The sequence below is a fragment of the Microcaecilia unicolor genome, chromosome 1 (genome assembly GCF_901765095.1).
Source record: "Microcaecilia unicolor chromosome 1, aMicUni1.1, whole genome shotgun sequence".
NCBI classification, from domain to species: domain Eukaryota; kingdom Metazoa; phylum Chordata; class Amphibia; order Gymnophiona; family Siphonopidae; genus Microcaecilia; species Microcaecilia unicolor.
Genome location: NC_044031.1, coordinates 388,205,327 through 388,231,077, shown reverse-complemented (window position 1 = coordinate 388,231,077; position 25,751 = coordinate 388,205,327). Strand labels below are relative to the sequence as shown.

General features: G+C 45.5%; 1 protein-coding gene across 1 annotated transcript in view; it reads left to right on the top strand.

Annotated features, from left to right (window-relative positions):
- The window catches only part of FAM227A (family with sequence similarity 227 member A), a 263,367-nt gene that overhangs the window by 84,717 nt on the left and 152,899 nt on the right, over positions 1-25,751 (top strand). The window contains exon 5 of the mRNA XM_030210759.1: positions 24,454-24,561. Coding sequence (XP_030066619.1) covers positions 24,454-24,561 — 108 coding nt within the window. The remainder of the gene's footprint in view (positions 1-24,453; positions 24,562-25,751) is intronic.

Here is a 25,751-nt window from a genome sequence, read left to right as displayed (position 1 = left end):
GTGTGTCAGAGTGGAAGTCTGAGATACACATTGTGTGTGCATGTATTATTGTAATACAGATCCAATGGGGGGGTGGTGGAGGGGGTGTATTGTGTGTGAGAGACAGCTCCAATGTGGGGTTGGTGTGTAGTATGTGTGTCAGTGAGATAGAGAGAATCTGACTGTTTCACAGAGGGGGGGGGGGGGGGGGGGGGGGCGGGGAAGGGCTGTCTGTCTGTCTGTCTGTCTGTCTGTCTGTCTGTCTGTCTGTCAGAGAGAGAAAGTCAGAGATAGTGACATGAAATCTACTCTGCCTATTCCCCACACCACTGCAGCCCAGCCCAGCACCTTACCACCTCCTGTTCCCACAGTGATGGAGCCTGGAGTAGTGTAGGAGACTTGAATACATGCGAGGCAAAGCAGCACAGGGGTCAGGTTTTCTTTATTCAGCAGCTGTGCTGGTGTAGTGATGGCCAGTGTCTTTGCAGGTGGAGTTCTGTCAGAGCAGTTTGTCCAGTTAGGAGTTCTGTGCGAGGAAGCGAGTTAGGCGGGAGGGCGGAACACGCGCAAGCAACTTAGCCAGCTGGCAGTTCTGATCAGCTGTGCTCCGAGGGCGGGGCTACGACAGCGAGTGGAGCGCTTCCTGTAGAGGGCGGAGCGATGACGAAGCCTTGAGGGCGGAGCTATTATGAAGCGATTCCTGTGGAGGGCGGAGCTATTATGATGCCTACGAACAGTGCTTCAGGCTTCACTGTAACGCTGCCGGCTTCAGAACGTTGGAGGTGCGTTTTATTATATAGGATAACAAACTAAACCAGAGCAATAATATGTAGCCTCTAACAACAAAACAAAAGTAATACAATCTACTTCCAAACACCCCCCCACCCCTCCAACAAAGCAGTCCACCATCAGCATCCATTGTCGCTTCTTCAATAAACGCTGAAATGTCAAACAAACCCCCCTCCCCAACAGTTCTTAATTCTTCCCCTCCAGAAAAATAATATCAAGGTGTATCCATTCTTCATGCTGCCAATCAGTCATTTGCTCCATATCACATATTACTTGTAGTCTCTCCCTCCGATATTCAAAACCATTTAACCGGCCAGGAACGGCACTTGGTTGAATATTGGCGCTTAGCGACTATCTTGTCTGAATATTAGTGCTTAGCGGCTAGCCAGATGACCGATTATGTCACATGACATAGCCAGTTAGCCCTGATATTCAGCATTTGGCCAGCTATGTTTGGCGGCCAAATATGACCGTATCAATAGGTGGAATATCTTCGGCCAGTTCCCACTTAACTGGCTAGTGCTGAATATCAGCTTGGCCAGTTAAGTTCAAACTGGCCAAAAATAAAATGGATATTCAACGCCGGTCACTGTAAACGGCCCAACATTGAATATCCAGGCTCAGCGCTGACTGGGAATTAAGCTAACTCCCATGGTCTGAATATTTTGGGCCTCCAATCCAAGATATCAAACTTCTTTTTCCTCTCTACTACTACTACTATTTAACATTTCTAAAGCGCTACCAGGGTTACGCAGCGCTGTACAATCTAACAAAGAAGGACAGTCCCTGCTCAATGGAGCTTACAATCTAAAGGACAAAAAGTGCAGTCAATCAAATTGGGGGCAGTCTAGATTCCCTGGATAGAGGTACAATGGTTAGGTGCCAAAAGCGACATTGAAGAGGTGGGCTTTGAGCAAGGATTTGAAGATGGGCAGAGAGGGGGCTCTGCTCATAATCTCCACAAGCTATCAATGATATTTCTCAGAAATTAAATATTATTGCACATTGGATATCAGAAAATGGTTTGAAATTAAATGCTTCCAAGACAACTGCTGTCCTTTTCCCATTCTGTGATCCTCCAATACTTCCCTGTCCACCATCCATACATGATGTCCAAATTCCTTTAAAGACTATGTTAAGTGAAAGCGATGTCATTGAGGACGATGGCAGCATAAGAACTGAGCGCCCACTTCCCACGGTGAAAACCAATGCTTTCCCAGCACTTAAAACCGTACTAGCGGTGCCTGGCGACAAAGTAGTAGCTGTGAATAGATTCAACAATGAGCTCGCGACCAGAGACGGCGGATTTGTCCCACTATGCCTTTACAGGGGGAACATCAGCAGCGAGTGCTTCGGCCCATAAAATGGCGGCTGTACAAGAGCAGGAGTGCTTCGAGGACCTGGAACAAAACAATACAAGTTTAGCGAGAGAGAAGCAGATGAACTCGGAGATGATCTCCATCTCTGAGCTGAAAGGCTGGCTGCAAGAAATACGAACGGATTTAAAGGTGGTCCTTTTGGACCTGGCAACGCTGGGAGATCTGCATGGTGGGATCCGCGAGCTGGGCAATAGAGTGGAGGAGGCAGAGACTCACATCGAAGAGAACTCTGAAGCCTTACGGTCTGTGGATACGCAAATTATGGAATTACATGCAGGGCAGCAACAATTGATGGATAAAATGGAGGGCCTGGAGAACCAGAGCAGGCGGCGCAATCTCCGTTTTCGGGGTCTCCCGGAAGTCCCTAGCTATCAAGACTGTGAATCAGTGGTGCAATGCCTGGTAAGCTCGTTGCTCACTACAGATGGCTCCTCACTGGATCCCACCTCTATCATCCTTGAAAGGGCGCACAGAGCACTGGGTTCACCGCAAAGTAATAAGCCAAAAGATATCATTGCTTGTTTTCAGGATTATAAACTCAAAGAAAAGATACTGAAAGCAGCAAGGCAAGCCCACATTTTCATTGGGACTCGTATGAAGTGGAGATATATCAAGATCTCGCTGCAGCTACGCTTAAGCGTAGAGCAGATCTGAATCCCGTCACTCAGAGGCTCCAGGAATTGGGCATTCACTATAAATGGAGACATCCCTTTGCCTTAGTATTCTATAAAGATGGACACTTGCTAAAATTAAATCGGTATCTGAGGCCTGAGAAATTATTCCAGAGGAGGGGAGGATGGAGCCTCCTGCTACTCCAAGCCAGACCAGGAAGGCCTCAGATGTGTCCGCCCACCCCAAATGGCAGAGGGTAATGAAGGGTCATAAGCGCCTGCAACGCCAGCAGTTGGTGACTCAGATCACTTGAACTCTCCCATATAGCAGGAGGTTCCTTTTTCTCTTTTTCCACTACAGGTTATTCTCCGTGGACAAGCAGGCTGAATATTATCACTGATGGGTCGTCGTCCGCGACGGCCCAGGAGACTGGAACTTTTAAAAAAGAAGAACTTTCAAGAATGCGGCGTCGCACGGGACAAGACACACCGTGCATGCGCGAGCAGGTTTCCACTTGCGACGTGAGTGTGTCACCTTTAGTTTCTTTTCCTCCACGGTTCTGGGTAGTCAGGAATTTTGCCGCTGCAAAGTTTTTTTGGCTCAGGAAACGACTTCTAGCGTTTACCGCTATTTTCTTTTTTTTTTCTTCTTTTCTTTTAGTAGTTATTGATCTTAGTATAAAAAAATATATTTTTTAAAGAGTTCTGTTTTCCTGTATTTCTTAGTTTTCCTCAACCCTTTGACGTTTCCTTTATTTTTCATCGCAGCCGGCCTTTAGGCCGCTCGGCCAGGTCTTTTTCCCTTTTTTTTGTGTGCCCTTTTCTATTGGCACCATCGAGCCTTTTAATTTCATGGCCGCTATTTTCCTGCCCATGTCATCGAAGACCCCCAGCGGCTTCAAGCGTTGTACTCGCTGCAACCGGACCATCTCCAGCACTGACCCCCACGCGTGGTGTCTTCAGTGTCTTGGGCCCGACCATCTTCCAGCTGCCTGTAAGCTGTGCAAATTGATGAAGAAGCGGACCCAAGTGGCTCGAGAGGCTCAGCGTGAGAAACTTTATTATGATTGGTCCGGTCCTTCGACGTCGGCATCGACATCGGTACCGAGGGTATCTGCATCGGCGTCGAGAGAAGCAGCAACACCAAGAGCGCAGGTAATGGCTGTCGAAAGACTGCATCAATCTGGGAGCAGTGAGGCATCGAGTGGGTCTCCACCCATCTTGACGCCTAATGCTATGCAGGCCCCCCGGGACCGGCCTTCGTCGGACCCGGCCCCAAGGAGACGTGAGGATTCCACGTCCTCCTCGGTACCGAGGAGTCTCGATGACGGGCGTCGAGCGAAGGCTAAGAAGCACCATCATCGATCTCCTTCCATGCACGGTACTGGGAGCTCCGGGGAGCCGAGAGAGTCGGCACCCGAGAAGCGTCGGCGCCGGGAGGACCGCTCACCCTCCATACAGGAGGTGCCGATGCGTCGGTCGTCTGGCAGCCTGGTACCAGCTCTCAAACCTCCTCAGATTCTGCAACCAACCCCTGCACTGGCCTCCCAGCCTTTTCCGATGGAAGCTCTCGACGAGCGCATTAGGGCCCTTCTTCTAGAGCTTCTGGAAGGTTTGCTTCGCCAGTCTGCCTCGGTGTCGGGGGTGCTTGCGCTTTCTGTACCGACTGCAGAGGAGGCATCTGGGCCATCACCTGTGAGGAGGTCCCCGTGGTACCGGCGTGGGCTGCCACCTGGGTCGATTACCCCTCGACGTCGGTGGAGGAAGCTTCGCCGGAGTCCAGGGAGGGGTTGACTTCTCGACACCCCCTACGAGGTCGTCGATCCTCGACGTCGAGACGGCTCGGGTTTGGGCTGATCTTAGGGAGCTCTTGTCCGATACCGATTAGGAGTGCTCGTGGGAAGAGGAGGAAGACCCCAGATACTTTTGGGAGGAAGAGTCGTGTGGGGTTCCCTCTGATCCTACTCCCAATTCAGAGTAGAATGTCTCCACCTGAGAGTCTCTCTTTTTCATCTTTTATTCGGGAAATGTCTAAGGACATTCCATTCCCTATGGAGGTTGTGGATGAGCCCAGGGCCAAGATGCTCGAGGTCTTGGATTATCCTTCTCTGCCTGCTGAGGTTGCTACGGCCCCCTTGCATAATACACTGAGGGAAGTGCTTATGCGAAATTGGTCATGCCCTCTTTCTAACCCAGTGGTCCCCAAAAAATCCGAGTCCCAGTACATAGTCCATGGAGAACCTGTAATGGTGAAGGCCCAACTTCCTCACGATTCTATGGTGGTGGAAGAGCCAAGAGTACTAGAGACTATGCCTCGGCGCCCCCGGGCAGAGAGTCTAGGATCTATGCTTGCTGCCAAGATCCAGACTTACCAGCTCTGCACGAGCATCCACTTGGGGAACTTGGTGAGGCAACTGTCCAGTTTAGTTGAAGCACTTCCTCCGGAGCTCGCCGAACCTTTTCACCAGGTGGTCAGGCAGCAGAAGGCGTGTCGCAAATTCCTGGCCAGGGGGTCTTACGACACTTTTGATGTGGCATCCCGAGTAGACTGCTCAAGGTATAGTGATGCGCAGACTCTCATGGCTGCGTGTCTCTGACCTGGATCAGAAGACCCAGCAGCGAATGGCAGATGTTCCTTGCTGGTGGGATAATCTTTTTGGAGAAAAGGTAGAGGACATGGTTGATCAGATCAAAAAGCACCATAATGCCATGGGTTCTCTCTCCCGCTGGACGTCTTCTGCTACTGCCTCCTCTTCTAGGAGGTTTTTTGGAGAGAGGAGGAGTGCTCCCTATTCCTATAACAGGCGTAGGTACACTCCTGCTTCTCGGCAGCCGGTTTAGGCTCACCCCCAGCATGTGCGTTCCCGTCAACGCCGTGTGCCTAAGGCCCCTAGGGCTCCCCAGCAAAAGCAAGGGACGGGCTTTTGACTGGCTCCAGTTAAGCATAGCCTCGAAAAACATGTCCTTGCCTGATGACTTGCCTGTTGGGGGGGAGGTTGATATTTTTTCACCAAAGGTGGCCTCTTATAACCTCCGACAGATGGGTTCTTCAAATAGTCCAGTTAGGCTACACTCTCAATCTGGTATCCAAGCCTCCAAATTGCCCACCGGGAGCTCAGTCCTTCAGCTCCCAGCACAAGCAGGTACTTGCAGAGGAACTCTCCTCCCTTCTAAAGGCCAATGCGGTCAAACCCATTTCACCAGGGGAAGAAGGGCTGGGATTCTATTCCAGGTACTTCCTTGTGCAAAAGAAAACAGGGGGGATGCATCCTATCCTAGACCTAAGGGCCCTGAACAAATTTGTTCTCTGAGAAAAGTTCAGGATGGTTTCCCTGGGCACCCTTCTTCCCATGATTCAGGAAAATGATTGGCTATGCTCTCTGGACTTAAAGGATGCGTATACTCACATTTCGATACTCCCAGCTCACAGGAAATATCTTCGATTTCGGTTGGGAACTCAGCACTTTCAGTACTGTTTACTGCCCTTTGGTCTCGCATCTGCACCCAGGGTCTTCACAAAGTGCTTGGTAGTTGTTGCAGCATCGCTACGCAGACTGGGAGTGCATGTGTTCCCTTATCTCGATGATTGGCTGGTGAAGAGCACCTCGGAGGCAGGAGCTCTACGGTCCATGCTGATGACTATTCGACTGCTGGAACTACTGGGGTTTGTAATCAATTTTCCCAAGTCCCATCTTGTCCCTGTACAGAAATTGGAGTTCATTGGAGCTCTGTTGGATACACGGACGTCTCAAGCTTATCTTCCTCAGGCAAGGGCAGACAATCTCCTGGCCCTAGTGTCTTTGGCTCGAGCGTCTCAACAGATCACAGCTCGGCAGATGTTGAGACTTTTAGGGCACATGGCTTCCACAGTTCATGTGACTCCCATGGCACGCCTACATATGAGATCTAGCTTCCCAGTGATGCCAAGCCACAGGGGATCTAGAGTATGTAATCCATCTCTCCACCATGTTTTGCAGCTCCCTTCAGTGGTGGACCATTCAATCCAATCTGACCTTGGGACGTCCATTCCAAATTCCTCAGCGACAAAAAGTGCTGACAATGGATGCATCCCTCCTAGGGTGGGAAACTCATGTAGATGGGCTTCACACTCAGGGAGCTTGGTCCTCTCAGGAAACAGATCTTCAGATCAATCTCCTGGAACTACGAGCGATCTGGAATGCTCTCAAAGCTTTCAGAGATTGGCTGTCCAACCAGATCATCCTAATTCAGACAGACAATCAGGTTGCTATGTATTACAGGGGGGCACTGGATCTCACCCTCTGTGTCAGGAAGCTGTCCGGATGTGGCTTTGGGCGCACCATTATGGCATGTTTCTCCAAGCCATGTATCTGGCAGGCGTCAAAAACAGTCTGGCCAACAAGTTGAGCAGGATCATGCAACCTCATGAGTGGTCGCTAAATATGGGCATTGTCCTCAAGATCTTCCGAGCGTGGGGCACCCCCTTGATGGATCTTTTTGCCACTCAGACCAATCACAAAGTCCCTCAATTCTGTTCCAGACTTCAGGCCCACGACAGACTAGCATCAGATGCCTTTCTCCTTCATTGGGGGACAGGCCTTCTGTACGCGTATCCTCCCATACCTCTAGTAGGGAAGACTTTGCAGAAAATCAAGCAAGACCGTGGAGCCATGATTCTGTTTGCACCTTTTTGACCCCATCAGATCTGGTTCCCTCTTTTTCTGGAGTTGTCCTCCGAAGAACCGTGTAGATTGGAGTGTTTTCCGACCCTCATCACTCAGAACGATGGGTCACTTCTACATCCCAACCTCCAGTCTCTGGCTCTCACGGCCTGGATGTTGAGAGCCTAGACGTGGCCTCTTTAGGTCTCTCAGAGGGTGTCTCCTGAGTCTTGCTTGTTTCCAGGAAATATTCCACGAAAAAGTGTTACTCTTTCAAATGGAGGAGGTTTGCCGTCTGGTGTGACAGCAAGGCCATAGATCCTTTTTCTTGTCCTACACGGACCATGCTTGAATACCTTCTACACTTGTCAGAGTCTGGTCTCAAGACCAACTCAGTAAGGGTTCACCTTATTGCAATCAGTGCTTACCATCAGCGTGTAGAAGGTCAGCCTATCTCTAGACAGCCTTTAGTTGTTCGTTTCATGAGAAGTTTGCTTTTGTCAAAGCCCCCAGTCAAACCTCCACCAGTGTCATGGGATCTCAACATCGTTCTCACCCAGCTGATGAAAGCTCCTTTTGAGCCACTGAATTCCTGCCATCTGAAGTACTTGACCTGGAGGGTCATTTTCTTGGTGGCTGTTACTTCAGCTCATAGAGTCAGTGAGCTCCAAGCCCTGGTAGTGCATGCACCTTATATCAAGTTTCATCATAACAGAGTAGTCCTCCGCACTCACCCTAAGTTCTTGCCGAAGGTGGTGTCAGAGTTCCATCTGAACCAGTCAATTGTCTTGCCAACATTCTTTCCCCGTCCTCATACCCGCCCTGGTGAAGACAAGTTGCACATCTTGGACTGTAAGAGAGCATTGGCCTTTTACGTGGAGCGGACAAAGCCCTATAGACAGTCCGCCCAGTTGTTTGTTTCTTTTGATCCCAACAGGAGGGGAGTCGCCATCGGAAAACGCACAATCTCCCATTGGCTAGCAGATTGCATCTCCTTCACTTATGCCCAAGCTGGGCTGTCTTTGGAGGGCCATGTCATGGCTCATAATGTTAGAGCCATGGCTGCGTCAGTGACTCACTTAAAGTCAGCTTCCATTGAAGAGATTTGCAAGGCTGCAACATGGTCATCAGTCCACACATTCACATCTCACTATTGCCTTCAGCAGGATACCCGATGCGACAGTCGGTATGGGCAGTGGGTGCTGCAGAATCTGTTCGGGGTTTAGAATCCAGCTCCACCCTCCTAGGCCCGTTTATGTTCTGTTCCAGGCTGCACTGTCACTTAGTTGTACTTCTTTTTACGTCAATCTAAGTTATGTCCTCGCCATTGCGGGGCCCAATTGACCAATTGTTTGGAGTGAGCCTGGGGGCTAGGGATACCCCATCAGTGATAATATTCAGCCTGCTTGTCCTCGGAAAAAATGAAGATACATACCTGTAGCAGGCATTCTCCGAGGACAGCAGGCTGAATATTATCACAACCCACCCTCCTCCCCTTTTGGAGTTGTTCCTGTTCTATATTTTGCGTCTTGTCCCATGCGATGCCGTGTTCTCGAAAGTTCTTCTTTTTTATAAGTTCCAGTCTACTGAGCCGTCGCGGACGACGAACCATCAGTGATAATATTCAGCCTGCTGTCCTTGAAGAATACCTGCTACAGGTATGTATCTTCATGTTATTGCTAGTGCCTAATCCCACTGAACTGTGAAAGCTGACTGTTAGAATATTGGAGGGATAAGGCAATTGAAGACCTTTAGTGGAATCTTGTTTCGGTTATAAGATGCTGGGAATGTATATTTATATGATGCCTTAGTTATATGGGTAATTGGTTACCTGACAGTTATAATATGTTTATGCTGTTATGTGGATTCAGTGGTAGATATGGGTTCAGATTGCACTTCCCCTATTGACACTTCTTAATGGTGGAGGGTCAGAAAAATATGAGGGGAGTGGGAGGAGGGGGGAGGGAGGCAGGGAGGGAAAGGATTGAGAGACACAATGAGATGGAGATCTGGAGCAGTGTATCCACTTTTACTGCCAGTCTTTATTAGTTTTCTTATGAATGGCTGATATTAATTTGGTACTCCTGAATGCCAGGGAGTTGAATGTACCTATGAAGAGACAGCTCCTGTTCCGGGAGCTGCTCCGCCTTCGGGTGGATGTGGCCCTGGTGCAGGAGACGCACTTCAAACCTGCCCATGAACATCTCTGTCACCATCGTAGTTATCCCAATATCTATTTTGCCTCTACCCATGATAATACCAAAACCCGAGATGTTTTAATAGCTTTCGGAAATTCTATGCCTTGGCAAATTGGGAAAGTTGTTAGGGACAAAGGGGGCCACTTTTTACTGGTGATTTTCTCACTGGGGGGGGCCATACCTATACTTTAGTCAATGTGTATGGACCAAACGCCGACCATGAGGACCATCTAACTCAGTTACACCAGCTTCTTTTAAAATATGGAGAAGGGTCCTTATTGATCTTACCCTTAATCCTCAGCTAGATAACTCTACCTCAGGGATTCAATATGCACTGCAAGATCGCGAGCAGCTACATAGGTTTTTAGAGCAATGGCACCTGATAGATCTCTGGTGTCATGCTAACCCAATCACGCGTGATTATACCTACTTTTTATCGGTGCATAATTCCTCTTCCAGAATTGATTTCTGGCTAAGTGACACCTCTGTGCCTAATCGAGTGCTTAGACATCAAATAATCTCACGTACTTGGTCGGACCATGCTCCAGTTTTGTTACAATTAAATTTCTCTGGGGTGATTCGTGCTCCGCCATCCTGGCAGCTGGATGACTCGCTACTATCAGATTTATCCAATATTTCCCAAATTGAAGGGCAGATAAAAGAATATATACAATTGAATGATAATGGGGAGGTTTCCCCGGATATTCTTTGGGAAGGCCTCAAAGCAGTTATCCATGGTCACCTTATCTCTTTAAAAGCTCATGTGAGGAGGGAACGTTGTGGTGCAGAAGACACACTCAGGAAACAACTGGTACAGGTAACATAGTAGATGACGGCAGAAAAAGACCTGCATGGTCCATCCAGTCTGCCCAACAAGATAAACTCATATGTGCTAGTTTTTGTGTATACCTTACCTTGATTTGTACCTGTCTTTTTCAGGGCACAGACCGTATAAGTCCGCCCAGTACTATCCCTGCCTCCCAATCACCAGCCACGCCTCCCACCACCGGCTCCGGTACAGACCGTATAAGTCTGCCCAGCACTAGCCCCGCCTCCCAACCATCTTCTCATCGGCCCTCCGCTCCTCTCTCACAGACTCTTGGTACAGGGTTCAGTGGTTCACCCAGCTCGATTTTGTCTTACAGTTTGGCTCAGCAGGCTCAGTTGACGAAATAAGGTTACTCTGCCAATGTGATTGCCATGATGCTTTGATCGCATCATCGTTCTACTTCTCTTAATTATATCAGAACTTGACGGGTGTTCGAGGCATGGTGTTCTGACTGCGGCATTTCACTGTTTCATGCTTCCATGACCGAGGTCTTGGATTTCTTGCAGCAGGGTTTTGATAAAGGCTTGGCGCTAGCGTCTCAACGTCCAAATAGTGGCTCTCTCGTGTTTTTGAGGGCTCATTCAGAGTAAGGGTTTGCCTAGCCATCTGGATATTTCTTGGTTCCTTTGGAGCCCTTGGCTTCCTGCTCTCTAAAGGATTTAACACTTAAAAAACAGTTGAATTCTGGGCCAGTCCGAAGGGACTAAAGGAAAGCAAATTAGCAGGTAAGATCTAATTTCTCCTTATATAAAGAGCACCATCACTTAAGACTCTGCACTTATAAGTCTAAGTGGTGGATTTTACAACCTAGGCATGTAAATACAGAATTAAAATTAAAAAAACAAAAACGGATGTCTCAGGAAGCCAATTAAGGAACTTAGTTCCAAACTCTACTGAGGTGATTTTAAACAGAAGTAATCACAACTACCCCCCTCCCCCCCCATCAATCACTTCTCCAAAGTCTATGTCGAAGTACAAATGAACAGTTAGCTCAATAATGAAACATAACTTGGCACAGGTTTAAATGACAATGTCTACATGTGTGAGAATTGCTGTTGCAAAATCTGAAACGTACACATACTTTTCAGCAAAGCAGGACTTTTGGGCACCACCACTATATAGGTGCCTATATACATTAGTGCTGGACTTTTGGATGCCCAAATAGTGATGTCTGTACTTCTTCCCACCTCCACCCCCCCCCCCAAGTGAAATGTGCTGGGCTGGCTGCTATGGGTGGCAGCCCTTGAAGAACAGAGATCATGGCTGCTGGTCCTTGGAGCAGAAGAGAGATCACAGCTTCCCCAGGCAGTGCTTGAGAGGAAGAATGGAACAGGCGGGGGCCAAGGGAAGTGCAACCTCACAAGCATCACCTGTGACAGCCATGATCTCCCCTCTGCTCCAAGGACTGTGAGGACCAGCGGCTATGACCTGTTTTCTGGTGTGTGAGCCCAGAACTTTGCACCAGAGTTCAGTGTACAGAAAAAAAAAATCCTAAACTTTTAGACACTGCCATTTGGACATTCAAATGTCAAGGGCGGGTACCCACACTGCAGCATCCAAATATCACACACCAAATTTTCAGGCCTGCCCACACCATGCCCAAAACACATTACCTTCAAAACTATGCATGATATGAATATACATGTTTAAAGTAACAACTTTTCTAAAATCACTGCTTACTCATATAAATGGCACTATGTATAGATAGGCCTTGTAAAATAACATTCATAGTATGGCAAAAAATGTAAACATAGTGAGTCTATCAGCTGTAGAACATTAAGATTGACAGCAAAGAATACAATCTCATGTCAAAATGGGCAACCTCATGTTCAAAACACCAAGTATGCAATTAACTTGTGAAATGGTCCTAAAATAATGGCTACAGGTCTCAGACTGTGTTGGCCATAACTGAGGTTTGATCCGTTGGCGCGCATCTTCATCGCCACAACATCTCTTAGATCAGGCACATAAAATTTGTATGGAGCTACACGAACTTCAACTGGCAGACATTTCAGAGCAACTCCAGTGAACTCGTCAATCACACTTTGAATTTGGCAACAAAGCGAGCAGACTTTTGGCTCATAAGCTTAAGCAGCAAATGACTAGAACTCATATTGTTAGCCTTAAGGATGACGAGGGCGTGATACAAACAGAACCTAGTCGGCTGCAAGGTATGTTTCGCCAGTATTATGAACACCTCTACACTCCAGACATCTGACCGTTGGAGGAGGCAATTAATATGTATCTTAATAAAGTAGATCTGCCTAGGCTGTCAGAGGGAGCTAGACAAGCGCTGTCTCAGCCTATAATTCTTGATGAGGTTTACGAAGCGATTCGTGGACTTGCGCATAATAAAGCTCCAGGACCCGATGGATTTACCAACAAATTCTATAAAACGTTTGGCAGGGTGCTGGCACCTATACTTCAGAAGGTGTTTAATTCTTTTGATGAGGGACAGCTCTTGCCAAAGACTTGGAATCTTGCTACAATAACTGTTATGTCCAAACCTGGCAAGGATACTCAACTATGTAGTTCCTATAGGTCCATATCCCTTTTGGGAGTTGATTATAAGAATTTTACTAAAATCTTGTCCTCCCGATTGCAATGCAATCTTCCATCCTTAGTCCATGCAGATCAGTTGGGATTCGTTCATGGTTGGCAAACTTTTGACAACATACAAAGAGCCGTACATTTAATTTCCCAAGTGCAAATGATAAACTCCCCTCTGTGTCTTCTATCTCTGGATGCAGAAAAGCATTTGACAGAGTGCATTGGCCTTTTTTATTTGCTGTTTTAGATAAAATAGGGATTTCTGGGCGATTCTCTCATTGGCTCAGATTGATACATGATAGACCATGTGCTGCTGTCCAGGTCAATGGCCAGTGCTCTCGCCCTTTTTCACTTTATCGAGGCATGCGCCAAGGATGTGCTTTATCCCCTCTACTTTTTGCATTAGTAGTTGAACCTCTGGTCACACATATATGCGGACATCCGGATATTAGGGGCCACCGTGGTGGAGATGGCAAGTCACGAATCATGCTTTTTGCAGATGATATACTCCTCACATTGACGGATCCAATGACTTCATTTTCAGCTGTCTCAGCTGTGCTTCAAGAGTATGTTATGGTTTCGGGATTCAAGATCAATCTGAGCAAGTCAGAAGCCTTAGATATAAATCTTCTGGCCCAACAGATTGCTCAGCTATTGGGGCAAGTCCCCTTTTGCTGGGCACCAAGATATATAAGATATTTAGGGATTCACATCCCCCTGGGTTTAGATGATCTGTATAAAGTGAACTTCCCAGCCAAGACCCGTGAGCTGTTTCAGGAAATGGACCAGTGGGAAAGTCTGACGATCTCATGGTTGGGGCGTATTGCTGCGGTAAAAATGATCTTACTCCCTAAAATGCTATATTTGTTTATGGCACTCCCTATTTTCTTACCAGATTCATTCATGCGGGGTCTACAGCATAGAGTGTTCTCCTTTATCTGGAGAAAGAGGCCACCAAGGGTACGCAGGGAAGTGATGTTTCAATTACGCACTTGGGGAGGAATGGGGGTCCCCTCATTTCAATTATATCATCAAGCGGCTCACCTTTGAATTTTAGCGGACTGGCTCCAGGAGGCCAGCAAGATGTGGCATAAACTTGAGCAGACATATCTAAATCCCTACCCATTGAAAGCGATACCTTAGCTTCCTGGGCGTCTCCTTACAGAAATAATCAGAGGGGCACCACCACTACTTCAGTGGCCACTCATTACTTGGAGTAAGATACGAGAAAGGTTTTTCCCCAGATCGCTCCTATTTTACACATATGTTTATTCGCTTTGCCCCACAATTTTCCCCAGGATCTTTGGATCCCTGCTATCGTACATGGGAGTGTCATAGCCGCAAACTGAGGCAGGTGTGGGAGGAGGGGGTGCTACATTCGTTTGAAGAACTATGTGAGGAATATGGTCTTTCCCCCTCCGGTGTCTTTCAATATTGCCAGTTATGAGACTTTATAAAGCGTAGCGCGAAGGGAGACTTGAGTTTGTCTGAAACCTGTCTTGAGCAGGCGTTGGAGGGAGAGGAGGGATCTCCAGGATTTACAGGGCTCTTCTCACATATTGTAATCCTATTGTGTATTATCTGTCAAAGTGGGTGGTGGCATTGGGGATGGATTATGATTGTGAACAATGGGAGCAAGTTTTTTGCACCTTGCTCCAGGTATCTACCTCCAGTGCCTTGGTGGAAAATGGTTACAAAATACTTTACTATTGGTATTACACTCAACGATTAGCTAAGATGTTCCGCCAGGGATCAGCTTTATGCTGGCACCAGTGTGGGATGGAGGGAGATATGTTCCATATATGGTGGATGTGCCCCCATGCTCAGACATTCTTGACTAGGGTCCTAAAGCTTGTTTTTAGTGTAACGAAAGTTAATTATGAACAAAAAATGAAATATTGTCTTCTCCACTTCAAACCCCGGGGAGTGAAGAAACATACCCACTGCTTCGTCTCGCATATGTTTGTGGCTGGCAAGCTGATCTTGGCTGCGGCATGGAGGAGTCCCCACCTTCCGGATTTATTTACTGCCTTTTTGAAGGAATTCATTCAAGGTGGTGTACAGCAAGAATAAGTCAAACATAAGCAATAGACAATTACAGCAGTAAAACTATTAAAACAACAATACAAAGTATGGCATAGTATGCTTCATTACAATGTCAACACAGTTGCAAGGCTTGCCACAATATCAAATAAGGAGACTACAACTGGTGCAGTATTTCCTCCCATTGCACCTCTGCTGTTAAATTATTCTATGGAGGCAAAAAATACGATAGTGCATCAAAACCACTGATTGAGGAACATTGGCTCCCTATCATATATCGAATTATGGGACCACTTGCCTCAGTGTCACAGCCCCTACATTGTGGAATTCTTTGCCATTGGGTCTTTGGAAAGAGAATTAACTGGAAAATTTTAAGGCAATGCTTAAGAGCTACTTTTTGTAAGCAGACCTATCCAAATGCAGTCAATGTTGATATGTAATAGACTGTGTCCATGGTTATCCTGATATAACTTTGTCACTGGTGTCTTTGAGATCTTTATCCTCCTTACGTATCTTATCCTCCTTACGTATCTTAGTTGGAGTTTAACTTCTGTACTCTAGCCCCTTTCCCTTATAATGCAAATGTGTATTTTAGGCTTCCTTATGTTCTATGATCTTGTTGATCATGAGTTGCTTTTAGGCCTGTTGGACCAATTCTGACTATGTGGGAAGGTTCACCAATGGTTCCGCGGCTTCCTAAAATCTAGATTGTATCAGGTGAAGTTGTCAGGTTTTCTCTCACCATCCTGGTCTCCTGACTGTGGGGTGCCACAGGGCTCGCTGCTATCTTTAATCCTATTCAGTGTTATAATGGCTCCGTTACGTGAAAGACTGGAGGCAGCGGGGTTCTGCACTTTCATTTATTCGGACGATGTGACAATCTATATCCCACTGGTCTTCTAGAAATTGTCCCTAAGATTAGGCTTGGTCTTGATTTGTTGGAGCCCTGGGCTTCCAAATTTAAATTTAAGTTAAATAGAGATAAGACTAAATTTCTTGTGGTAACCAACCCTTCAGCCATACCATATATAATAATTTTACCATTGACAATGCGTCCTACCTCCTAGACACTATGCTTAGGGTACTGGGTGTATTAATTGACAGCCACCTCATATTCGAGCCTCAGGTTTCCTCAGTAGTGAAAAAATTCTTCAGGTCTCTCTTTGGAGAATCAGATCATATTTCTCACCTGATATCTTTAGACTGCTAGTTCAATCCTTGGTCTTAACCAGGGGCGTACCCAGACTTCAGCGGTAGGGGGGTCCAAAGCCAAGGTGAGGGGGCACACTTTAGCTCCCCCCCCACCGCCCCACCCATTGCCGAGACCTCCAACAACTCTGACCCACCCTCCCGACGACGACCCTCTCGACCCCCCCCCCCCCCGCCCGCCGTCGCCTACCTTTGCTGGCGGGGGACCCAAACTCGCGCCAGCCAAAGTCTTCTTCCTTCATTTGGTTGCTCAGTCTGACATCCTACATGTGCAGGACGTCAGACTGAGAAACCAAACGAAGGAAGAAGACTTCGGCTGGTGGGGGGGTTGGGGTCCCCCGCCAGCAAAGGAAGCAGGCGGCGGGTTGGGGGGGTTGAGAGGGTCACCAGCAGGGGGGTCCAGGGTCAAATCTTCAGGGGCCCAGGCCCCCGTGGCCCCATAGCAGCTACGCCCCTGGTCTTAACTCAGTTCGATTACTGCAATTCCATCTAAGCTGGATATAAGGAGGGTGTCCTAAAACGGCTGCAAATGGTCCAAAATACAGTAGCTAGGCTTGTCCTCAAGGTATCACATTTTGATAGAATCACTCCATTATTATGCAAGCTGCACTGACCGCCTGTTAAAGCCAAGATTATTTTTAAATTATATGTTTTTGTCTTTCATATATTATATGGCATGATACCGGATTACATGCTGCCTTTAATAACTATTCACTTAAGCAATATAACCTCCACAGACTTTAGATACCTAGGTGCTAAGTGGTGGAACTCAATCAAGGGACAGCCTGATGACTTGGTATTTTGCAAAAGACTGAAAACTTTCTTCTTTGAAAGGTTTCTACCCATTGATAGAGTATGTTAAATTGTAACTGGCCATCAGTGCTTTATTAGTTAGTTCCTATTTGTACTACTCTGCTCTTACTTGATAGTTTCTTTATGGTATTGTAAACCTTGCCTGTTGTACTATTTATTGTAAGCCACATTGAACTCAAGTATGTTCGGGATAATGTGGGGTATAAATGTCAAAATAAATAAATTCCCAACTTTCCTTCAATCCCTCATTTATTATTTAGATTTTTAAATTGTTTAGATGTTTTTAACTATTTGTGGTATAACAAATAAAGGGTCCTGTTTACTAAGCTATGCTAGCATTTTTAGTGTGCTCTAGTGCTAGAGACACCCATATATTCCTATGGGTGTCTCTAGCAGTAGTGTGCGCTAAAAATGCTAGCATACCTTAATAAACAGGGCCCAAACTGAACTGTGACACATAATCACAGTACAGTATATTAAAGCTTTTTATTCTTCCCAAACCAATAGAATATTAGAAAAAAATTATACATGTGGGGTCATACACATCTGTCCATCTGTCCAGGAGCAAAATAACTCTCCAAAAACTTAGCACAGTTTGGAGGAGTGGGGGAGAGAAAAAAAGATACATCAGATTTGAAAATTGACCAGGTTGGACTGGGGGGATTCCAGAGAAATAAAGCTCCTCCTCTCCAAAAAATACCCAACTGCATTTTTGTAGGAAAAAGAACTCCAGGACCTGCAACAGAGAAACATTAATACACTGAAACATAGCTACTTCCCTCTCCTACCTTTTACCAGTCACACACACAAAGGTAGCACAGATACATAAATCTCACACACACACACACACACACACACAAAGTCACACAGACAGACATGTACCACATACACATATACAAGCACAAACACATACAATGAGTGGCTGGTTAAAATGTAAAATGCACCCTTTTGAAATCTGTTGACAGTTATATTTAATGGTTAAATAGATTATCACACTCGGTTTCCTTTTATTATTCTTTCCAATCCAAAGAACATTGGAAAGAAATGATATATACCAAGGGCTGGAGAATGCTCTCTGGGGGCAAAATAACTCTCCAAATATTGGCATGGGGGAAAAACAATGAAAGACATATCAAGTTTGTAAATGAGCCAGATCGAACTGGGGGCTTCAGAGATTTAAAGCCTCCCCCCCCCCCCCCCCAGAAGTGGCCCCATTTATTTCTATTGGAGAAGCAGTTTCAACTTCCGCAGCACAGAATATTTTGATACACTGGAATGTAGGTTATGGAATTGCTCCTTTCAAACTGCTTCTGCCCTGTTCTTTACTCTCCTGGTCACAGATACAAACAGAGGCAACACAGATACACACACACCCATAGACATACACATAGACCCTTCACACACATATGCACATATACAGATATACCCACACACAAAACGCAAACATATACACATACAAATTCGTAGATAGACAGACAGACAGACACACACACACACACACACACACACACACACACACACACACACACACACATATTATACATTTAACACACATTTCCAATGAAGCATGCTTTCTCTACTATGTGCCCTCATCCTCCACTTAGTGCTGCAACAGACTGTGAAATACTGCAGGAAGACCTAAGGAAATTGGAAGACTGGGCATCCAAATGGTAGATGAAATTTAATGTGGACAAATGCAAGGTGATGCACATTGGAAAGAATAATCTGAATCATAGTTACCTGATGCTAGGGTCCACCTTGGGAGTCAGCACTCAAGAAAAAGATCTTGGTGTCATTGCATATAAAACGCTGAAATCGTCTCAGTGTGTTGTGGCAGCCAAAAAATCAAATGGGATGCTAGGAATTATTAGGAAAGGGATGGTGAATAAGACTGAGAATACAATAATGCCTTTGTATCTCTCCATGGTGCGACCGCAGCTCTGGAGTGGTAAAAGGAGTACATTCAGAGGCATCATTTCTGTTTTATCCCAATTAACTTTGTATCCTGAGATTCTAGAGAAACAAGAGATTAGGTTGAAGAGGGCTTTCAGGGACGCTTGTGGGTTGGTGAGATACAGCATGATGTCATCCGCATATGCGGAGAGCTTGAACTCCTCCGTACCTAGAAGAATACCTGTAATAGCACCTGATTGTTGAATAGCCACTAGGAGAGGCTCAAGAGCTAAGTTGAACAGCAAGGGGGAGATGGGACAATCTTGCCTAGTGCCTCTATGCAGAACGAACGAATTAGAGGCTTCACCATTGGCTACTATGCGAGCTGTAGGATGAGAGTAAAGTAACTGCACCATGCGAATATACGGATCAGGGAAACCAAATTGCTTAAGAATAATAAACAAGTACTTCCACTGAACTCGGTCAAAGGCCTTCTCCGCATCAAGGGAAACAGACAGTATGGGATAGTCCCGTGACCGAGCAAAGTGAATGATATGGCATAACAATCTGGTATTGTCAGCACCACTTCTGGACTTGACAAAAGCCAGCCTGATCCCTGTGCACAAGGGAAGGAATAATGGCATCAATTCTGCAACATAAAACCTTTGCATAAATTTTATAGTCAATGTTTAAGAGCAAAATTGGTCTATAATTCTGTACAAGGCTGCTGTCCCTGTTGGGCTTAGGCAGCACTATCAGGTTGGCATCCAAAAAGTGCCCTGGGGATGCAGACTGCAGCAGAGTGTGAAAATAGGTCAGCAGATGAGGTGATATAGCCGAGGAGAAGGCCTTGTAAAATTCCACAGGAATACCATCCAGGCCTGGCGCTTTGCCTGAAGACAGTTTGTTGATTGCAGAGATTAGTTCATCTTGAGAAATGGGTTTGCTGAGATGGCTGAGATGACAGTCCAAGACATGTGGTAGTTGCAATGTTGACAGGAAGCGGTGGAACATCAACATCCTGAGCTGCAGAATCTGAAGAGTATAGATTTCTATAAAATGATTCAAAGGCGAGAATCTGATGAGTGGAAGTCAGTGGTAACCCTGCTGGGGATTGTACAGACGCAATCCTCTGGCTTGACTTCCTGCCCTTTAGATAGGTTGCAAGCAGTTTACCAGCCGTATTTGCTTCAGTATAGTTAGTATACAGCACTCTGTTTGAAGGTAATCACATTAGAGATGTTTGACAGCAACGAGCTGTACTGTGTTTTAAGCGCCTTAAGTTGTTCTAAAGAAGACTTGGATGACGAAGTGTAGAGCAACGCTTCAAGCTGATGTATGTCTTTTTCCAAGTTAGCAAGTTTAGCACTATTGGCCTTGTGGATGTGAGAGGCATAGTTGATTACCTCTTCCCTAAGCCAAGATTTATAAGCTTCCCAAACAATTACAAAAGAAGATACAGAGTCTTTATTGTCAATAAAAAAATCAGCAGTCTTTTGGGAGATATGCTGGAGAAATAGGGCATCTGACAAAAGGGAGGCATTGAACCTCCAAAGAGAAGAGTTGAGCCTATGAGTTGTCCAAACAAAGTCGCAAGATATAGCAGCATGATCGGATATGGAGATTTCATGGATTTTTGCATCTGTCAACATAGGACTCAGATCTTTAGTTCCCAAAAGATAGTCGATCCTGGAATAAGTGCAATGCGGCGCTGAGAAAAACGTATAGTCCCTTGACTTCGGGTACAGCAACCTCCAAAGATCAACCTATCCATTGGATTGCATGAGATTATGTAGCACGCCTCTAACCCAGAGTTTGGCGGGCCTGCAGGTTGAAGACCTATCCAGACCAGGATCAATTGGAAAGTTAAAATCTAAGCACCTGATTCTAATAACATGATGTCTGTTTTAGTGGCCCATTACCAGGAGAAAACACATCTCTGCACGAATATAACACTAGGGTGTCTCTGTAACCAGCCCCTCCAACTGACCACTGATTAAGATTTATAACAAATTACTACTCTACCTATGAAAAGTTATCCCGTTTGTATGCTTCCTCTGTGTACATCCGTATGCTGCACAAGCTGGCGTGTTTGAAATATAAGTGAGATTAAATAAAAATGCTATCAGCAATAAAAAATGACAACGTAGATGCAGCAGCTCATAGGTTTGCTTACTTTGTTTTCAATATACGGGGATGAGGGCTGCGCGGGGAAGGGAAAACTCACACTGACTTAATTGGTTTCAGTGTTTTGACGTCACTTCATCTCCTGTCTATTAAACCTCCTTGGATCCCGCTGTATCTGTCTTTTACTTTTGCCTGCACTGAGTCAAGGGGGGGGAGGTACTAGGCTGGGTGGTAAATATTTAGGGCAGCCCTGCCGGCGTGAGAGCAGACTCTTCTGCTGCGGGAAATTCAAATTCCTTTATTTTCTTTTATTGGCTGTCTGCAGATGCCGCTCTCTGAAAGCTGCCGCCTGAGGCCTCCGCCTCAGTCGGCCTCATTATAAGGCCGCCCTAAGTGACAATCTGCCATCTCTGTTGATTGTCAACTATAGTACCCAATCATGATAGGCATCTGTGGTCATCTGTCTACTGGAATCTGGACTAAGTCCATCAACTCATTTCATATAAGCTTCAAGATAGCTCTCAGGTAGTAATAAATCTTGGTAATTACTGAGCGGAGCTGTAGGATATCCTTTTGCTATGTGACAAGCCTATTTTCTCAGAAAAACTGTCAAGGAAAGTGGATATCTGTCTATGTTGATACCAAGCCACTACTATCGAGACAACACTTCTATTTTAATTCAAATAAGGGGAAAAGGCCTCAGATCCATGGTAATGCAACACCCTACAGACTAGTCTGTGGTATGCTAATTAAAGTAATACTCATCAGACTTCAATCTTTCATCGGCCAGAAAAACCCCTTTAAAAAATCACTATTTAACCTTTAATTTTAACAATATATATCTTTTATAAAAATAATTCAGTCTCAGTGTTGCTTTAATTAGCATACCACAGACTAGTCCGTAGGGTGCTGCATTACTACTACTACTATTACTACTACTACTTATCATTTCTATAGCGCTACCATGGATCTCTGAGGCCTTTTCCCCTTATTTATATTAAAATAGAATTGTGGTGTTGATAGTAGTGGCTCAGTATCAATATAGACAGGTATCCACTTTGCTTGACAGTTTTTCTGAGATTATCAGCCGTATTTGCTTCAGCATAGTTAGTATACAGCACTCTGTTTGAAGGTAATCACATTAGAGATGTTTGACAGCAACGAGCTGTACTGTGTTTTAAGCGCCTTAAGTTGTTCTAAAGAAGACTTGGATGACGAAGTGTAGAGCGACGCTTCAAGCTGATGTATGTCCTTTTCCAAGTTAGCAAGTTTAGCACTATTGCAAAAAGACAGGTCTAGCGCTAGAAGCTTGGAAAGTCTGCCAGGTAAAGATAACAAAAGCTAAACCAGCTCTTGAACTTGTTTCCAGCCACAAATAAGCTAGAGACCTCTCGGGAAGACCTACCTTCGGCGGACCTGCTTGCTACTTATTTCAAGGACAAAATAGAAGTTCTCAGGTCAACGCTAACTAGTTCCCCAGCAGATGTGGATGACTTCTTAGATTCACTGGATCCGTGCTCTGCTTACTGTCCAGCCGATCGCACTTGGACTGCCTTTGAAAGTGTTCCTGTAGACCACGTTTCTAAAGCACTCCGGAAGTTCTCAAACAAGTATTATGGTTTGGATGCTTGCCCCAGTCACCTTCTAAAAGCGGCCCCGAAGCGCTTCACCGTTGACCTAACTTCCTATCTTAATTACATGTTGAACCATGGCATCTTCCCCCAGAGCATGGCAGAATTCTTCTCACATCCATTCCAACGAATCCAAAGATAAGAGCCACGTCACATCAAATTATCGGCCAGTGGCGTCCATACCGCTGATTGTCAAAGTTATGGACAGCTTGGTGAATACTCAGTTAAATGAATTCCTTGAAACCTTTGACATTCTGCACTACTCTCAGTCAGGTTTCCGTGCTCAGTTTAGCACGGAAACGGTTCTGGTCACAGCCCTGTCGGATTTTAAAAGGGACATTTCTGTTGGTATGAAAATTTTACTGATGCAGTTCGACATGTCCAGCGCATTTGATATGGTGGACCACACCATCTTACTACATCTACTGGACACCCTAGGCATCGGAGGGTGCGTGTTACACTGGTTTAAGGGTTTTCTGTCAACAAGAACATACCAGGTCAAAGGCACTCCAGATCATTCTTCACCTTGGAAAGCTTCTTGTGGGGTTCCCCAAGGTTCGCCCCTTTCTCCAACACTATTCAATATCATGCTGTTTCCCCTTGCCACCGCACTAGCAAACCTAGGCCTCAAACCATTTATCTACGCAGATGACATAACCGTCTCCATCCCCTTCCATACCTCATTAGAAGAAATCACAGATTTGATCGAAGCGAGTTTTTCCGTCTTGGAACGTTGGGCCGAGGTATTCCGGTTTAAGATCAACAAAGACAAAACTCAGTGTCTTGTGCTTTCGTCTGTCCATGCCAGATTTTCCACCATCTCCCTTGTCATTAAAGACCAGACCCTCCCTATTTCACAGAGCCTTAGACTTCTGGGTGTTGAGCTGGACCCTCACCTGCACCTGGATTCGCAAGTGTGAGCGGTCACCAAGCGGATGTTCTATGCAATGTGGAGGCTGCAGCGTGTTAGGTTTTGTCTCACCAGAGAGCTCTTCCACACTCTCGTTCACTGGCTCGTTCTGTCTCACCTGGACTACTGCAGTGGGATTTATGCAGGCTGCCAGGAGCATCTACTGAGGAAATTCCAGACTGCCCAGAATACTGCTGCAAGACTCATCTTGGGCAAACCGCGCTTGGTTTCTGCGCAGCCCCTACGTTTCAATCTACACTGGCTACCTGTGAGAGAACGAATCACATTCAAGATCTGCACTCTGACACACAAAATAATCTACGGCTTAGCTCCGGAATATATGATTCCTCTAATAGATCTCCCACCTAGAAATGCCATCACAACAGCACGCACCTTTTTACAACTACATTGTCGATCTTGCAGGGGTGTTAAAGCTTCTTTTTGCCTCTACTTTCCACTTCTCCAGCCCGAAGACTTGGAACGCTCTTCCCCTGTACCTAAAATCGCAAGCTGACCACCTTCTTTTCAAGAAGCTGCTGAAAACGTACCTTTTTGAACAAGTGTATTCCATTAGTAATTCTGCTGTTTAGCCATCCTAATTGCTGCTAACGTTTTATCCTTATTCTACTGCTAAATTCATGTGTTGTATCTTTTAACTTTTGTAATTCATGGAAGCCACATTGTGTCTGCATTTGTGGGAAAATGTGGGGTAGAAATGAACCGTAAATAAATAAATTATAGGTGGAAACAAATTTAGTCTAGTGAAAGGTTATTTTTACAAGCCTATTTTCTAACATTTGGCCTTTCTCACTTTCTCCATCTTTCCCTCCTTCTGTCTCTCCTGTTTCTCAGGGATCCGCCCATTGCTGGGGGTCTACAATTCTTGGAATTATAGTTGCCTGGAGCCCAAGAACATGAGAATTGAAGACAGAATGCAAGAAAAGGAAAAAGAGATGAAGGGTAAGAGCCTACCCCTTGTGAGCAGTAATGCCTGGGGCTATGTGCAACCTAGACAACACCCCAAAAGCAGTGCTTTGCCCTCACCCCAAAATACTGTAATGCCTTTGTATCGCTCTTTGGTGTGTCCGCACCTTCAGTATTGTATTCAGTTCTGGTCGTTGTATCTCAAAAAAGATATATCGGAATTAGAAAAAGTTCAAAGAACAGTAACCAAAATGATAAAGGGGATGGAACTCCTCTTGTATGAGGAAAGGCTAAAGAGGTTAGGGCAGTGATGGGCAACCTTTTGAGCTTGGTGTGTCAAAATTCGCCCAAAAACTGAGCATAACTCGGGTGGTGTGTCACTTCGAGAAAAAAAAACATAATTTCGCGATATTTATAGTTTAAATAACAAAAATGTATAATTGTAATATATAACTGTATTTAATAAACCAAAAACTAATTATTTAACTTACCTGCTTAGTGACTTCTTTGTTCATCTGTCAGTCGGTTTCTTTTGTTGGTCTTGATATTATTTAACTTGTGTGGGGTGCCGTGAACTAAGATAAGTGAGGGGGAGGGGGAATTCTTTAACTAATCTGCCTATTAGTGACTTTTTTGTTGCTGAATTTCATTGGTAACTCAGATATTCTCTTAATAATTGCATCTTTATTCTGCATATCGTGAAATAGAACTGGTACACATCTTAGGAGAGTTTCTTTAATAAATCCTCCCTCACTGAATGCTTTTCCATGCTGAGCTATGGAGTGAGCAATGCTCAAACTTGCAGATGTTAAATTTGTAGAACCTTTTACAAATGTAAGGATGGAATTAGATTGGCTCTTATAAAAGTGTAGCTGCCTGGAAATGTATTCCTTCCTTTCATCCTCACTTTTTTTCAAGAGCTGGGAGTGATTAGTTTCAAAATGTCTATTTATATTCCACGTTCTGCTTACTACCGTTTCAGTACATAGAACGCAAAATGATCTGCCATTTTTTTCTATAATGCCATACATCTCGGTCCATGTCTCTTGAAAGGGTCGGCTACTGCTACTACCACTTCCTTTACTTAACCTTGGTTTTTTATTTTTGGGTTCTCCATCAGGGGGGCAGTGACAGAAGATAGAATTATAGATAGCCTGTTAGCCCTGCAGGCAATTAGGGGTTAACTAGCCTAACTGACCACCTTATGTAAATTAAGATGGCTGCCG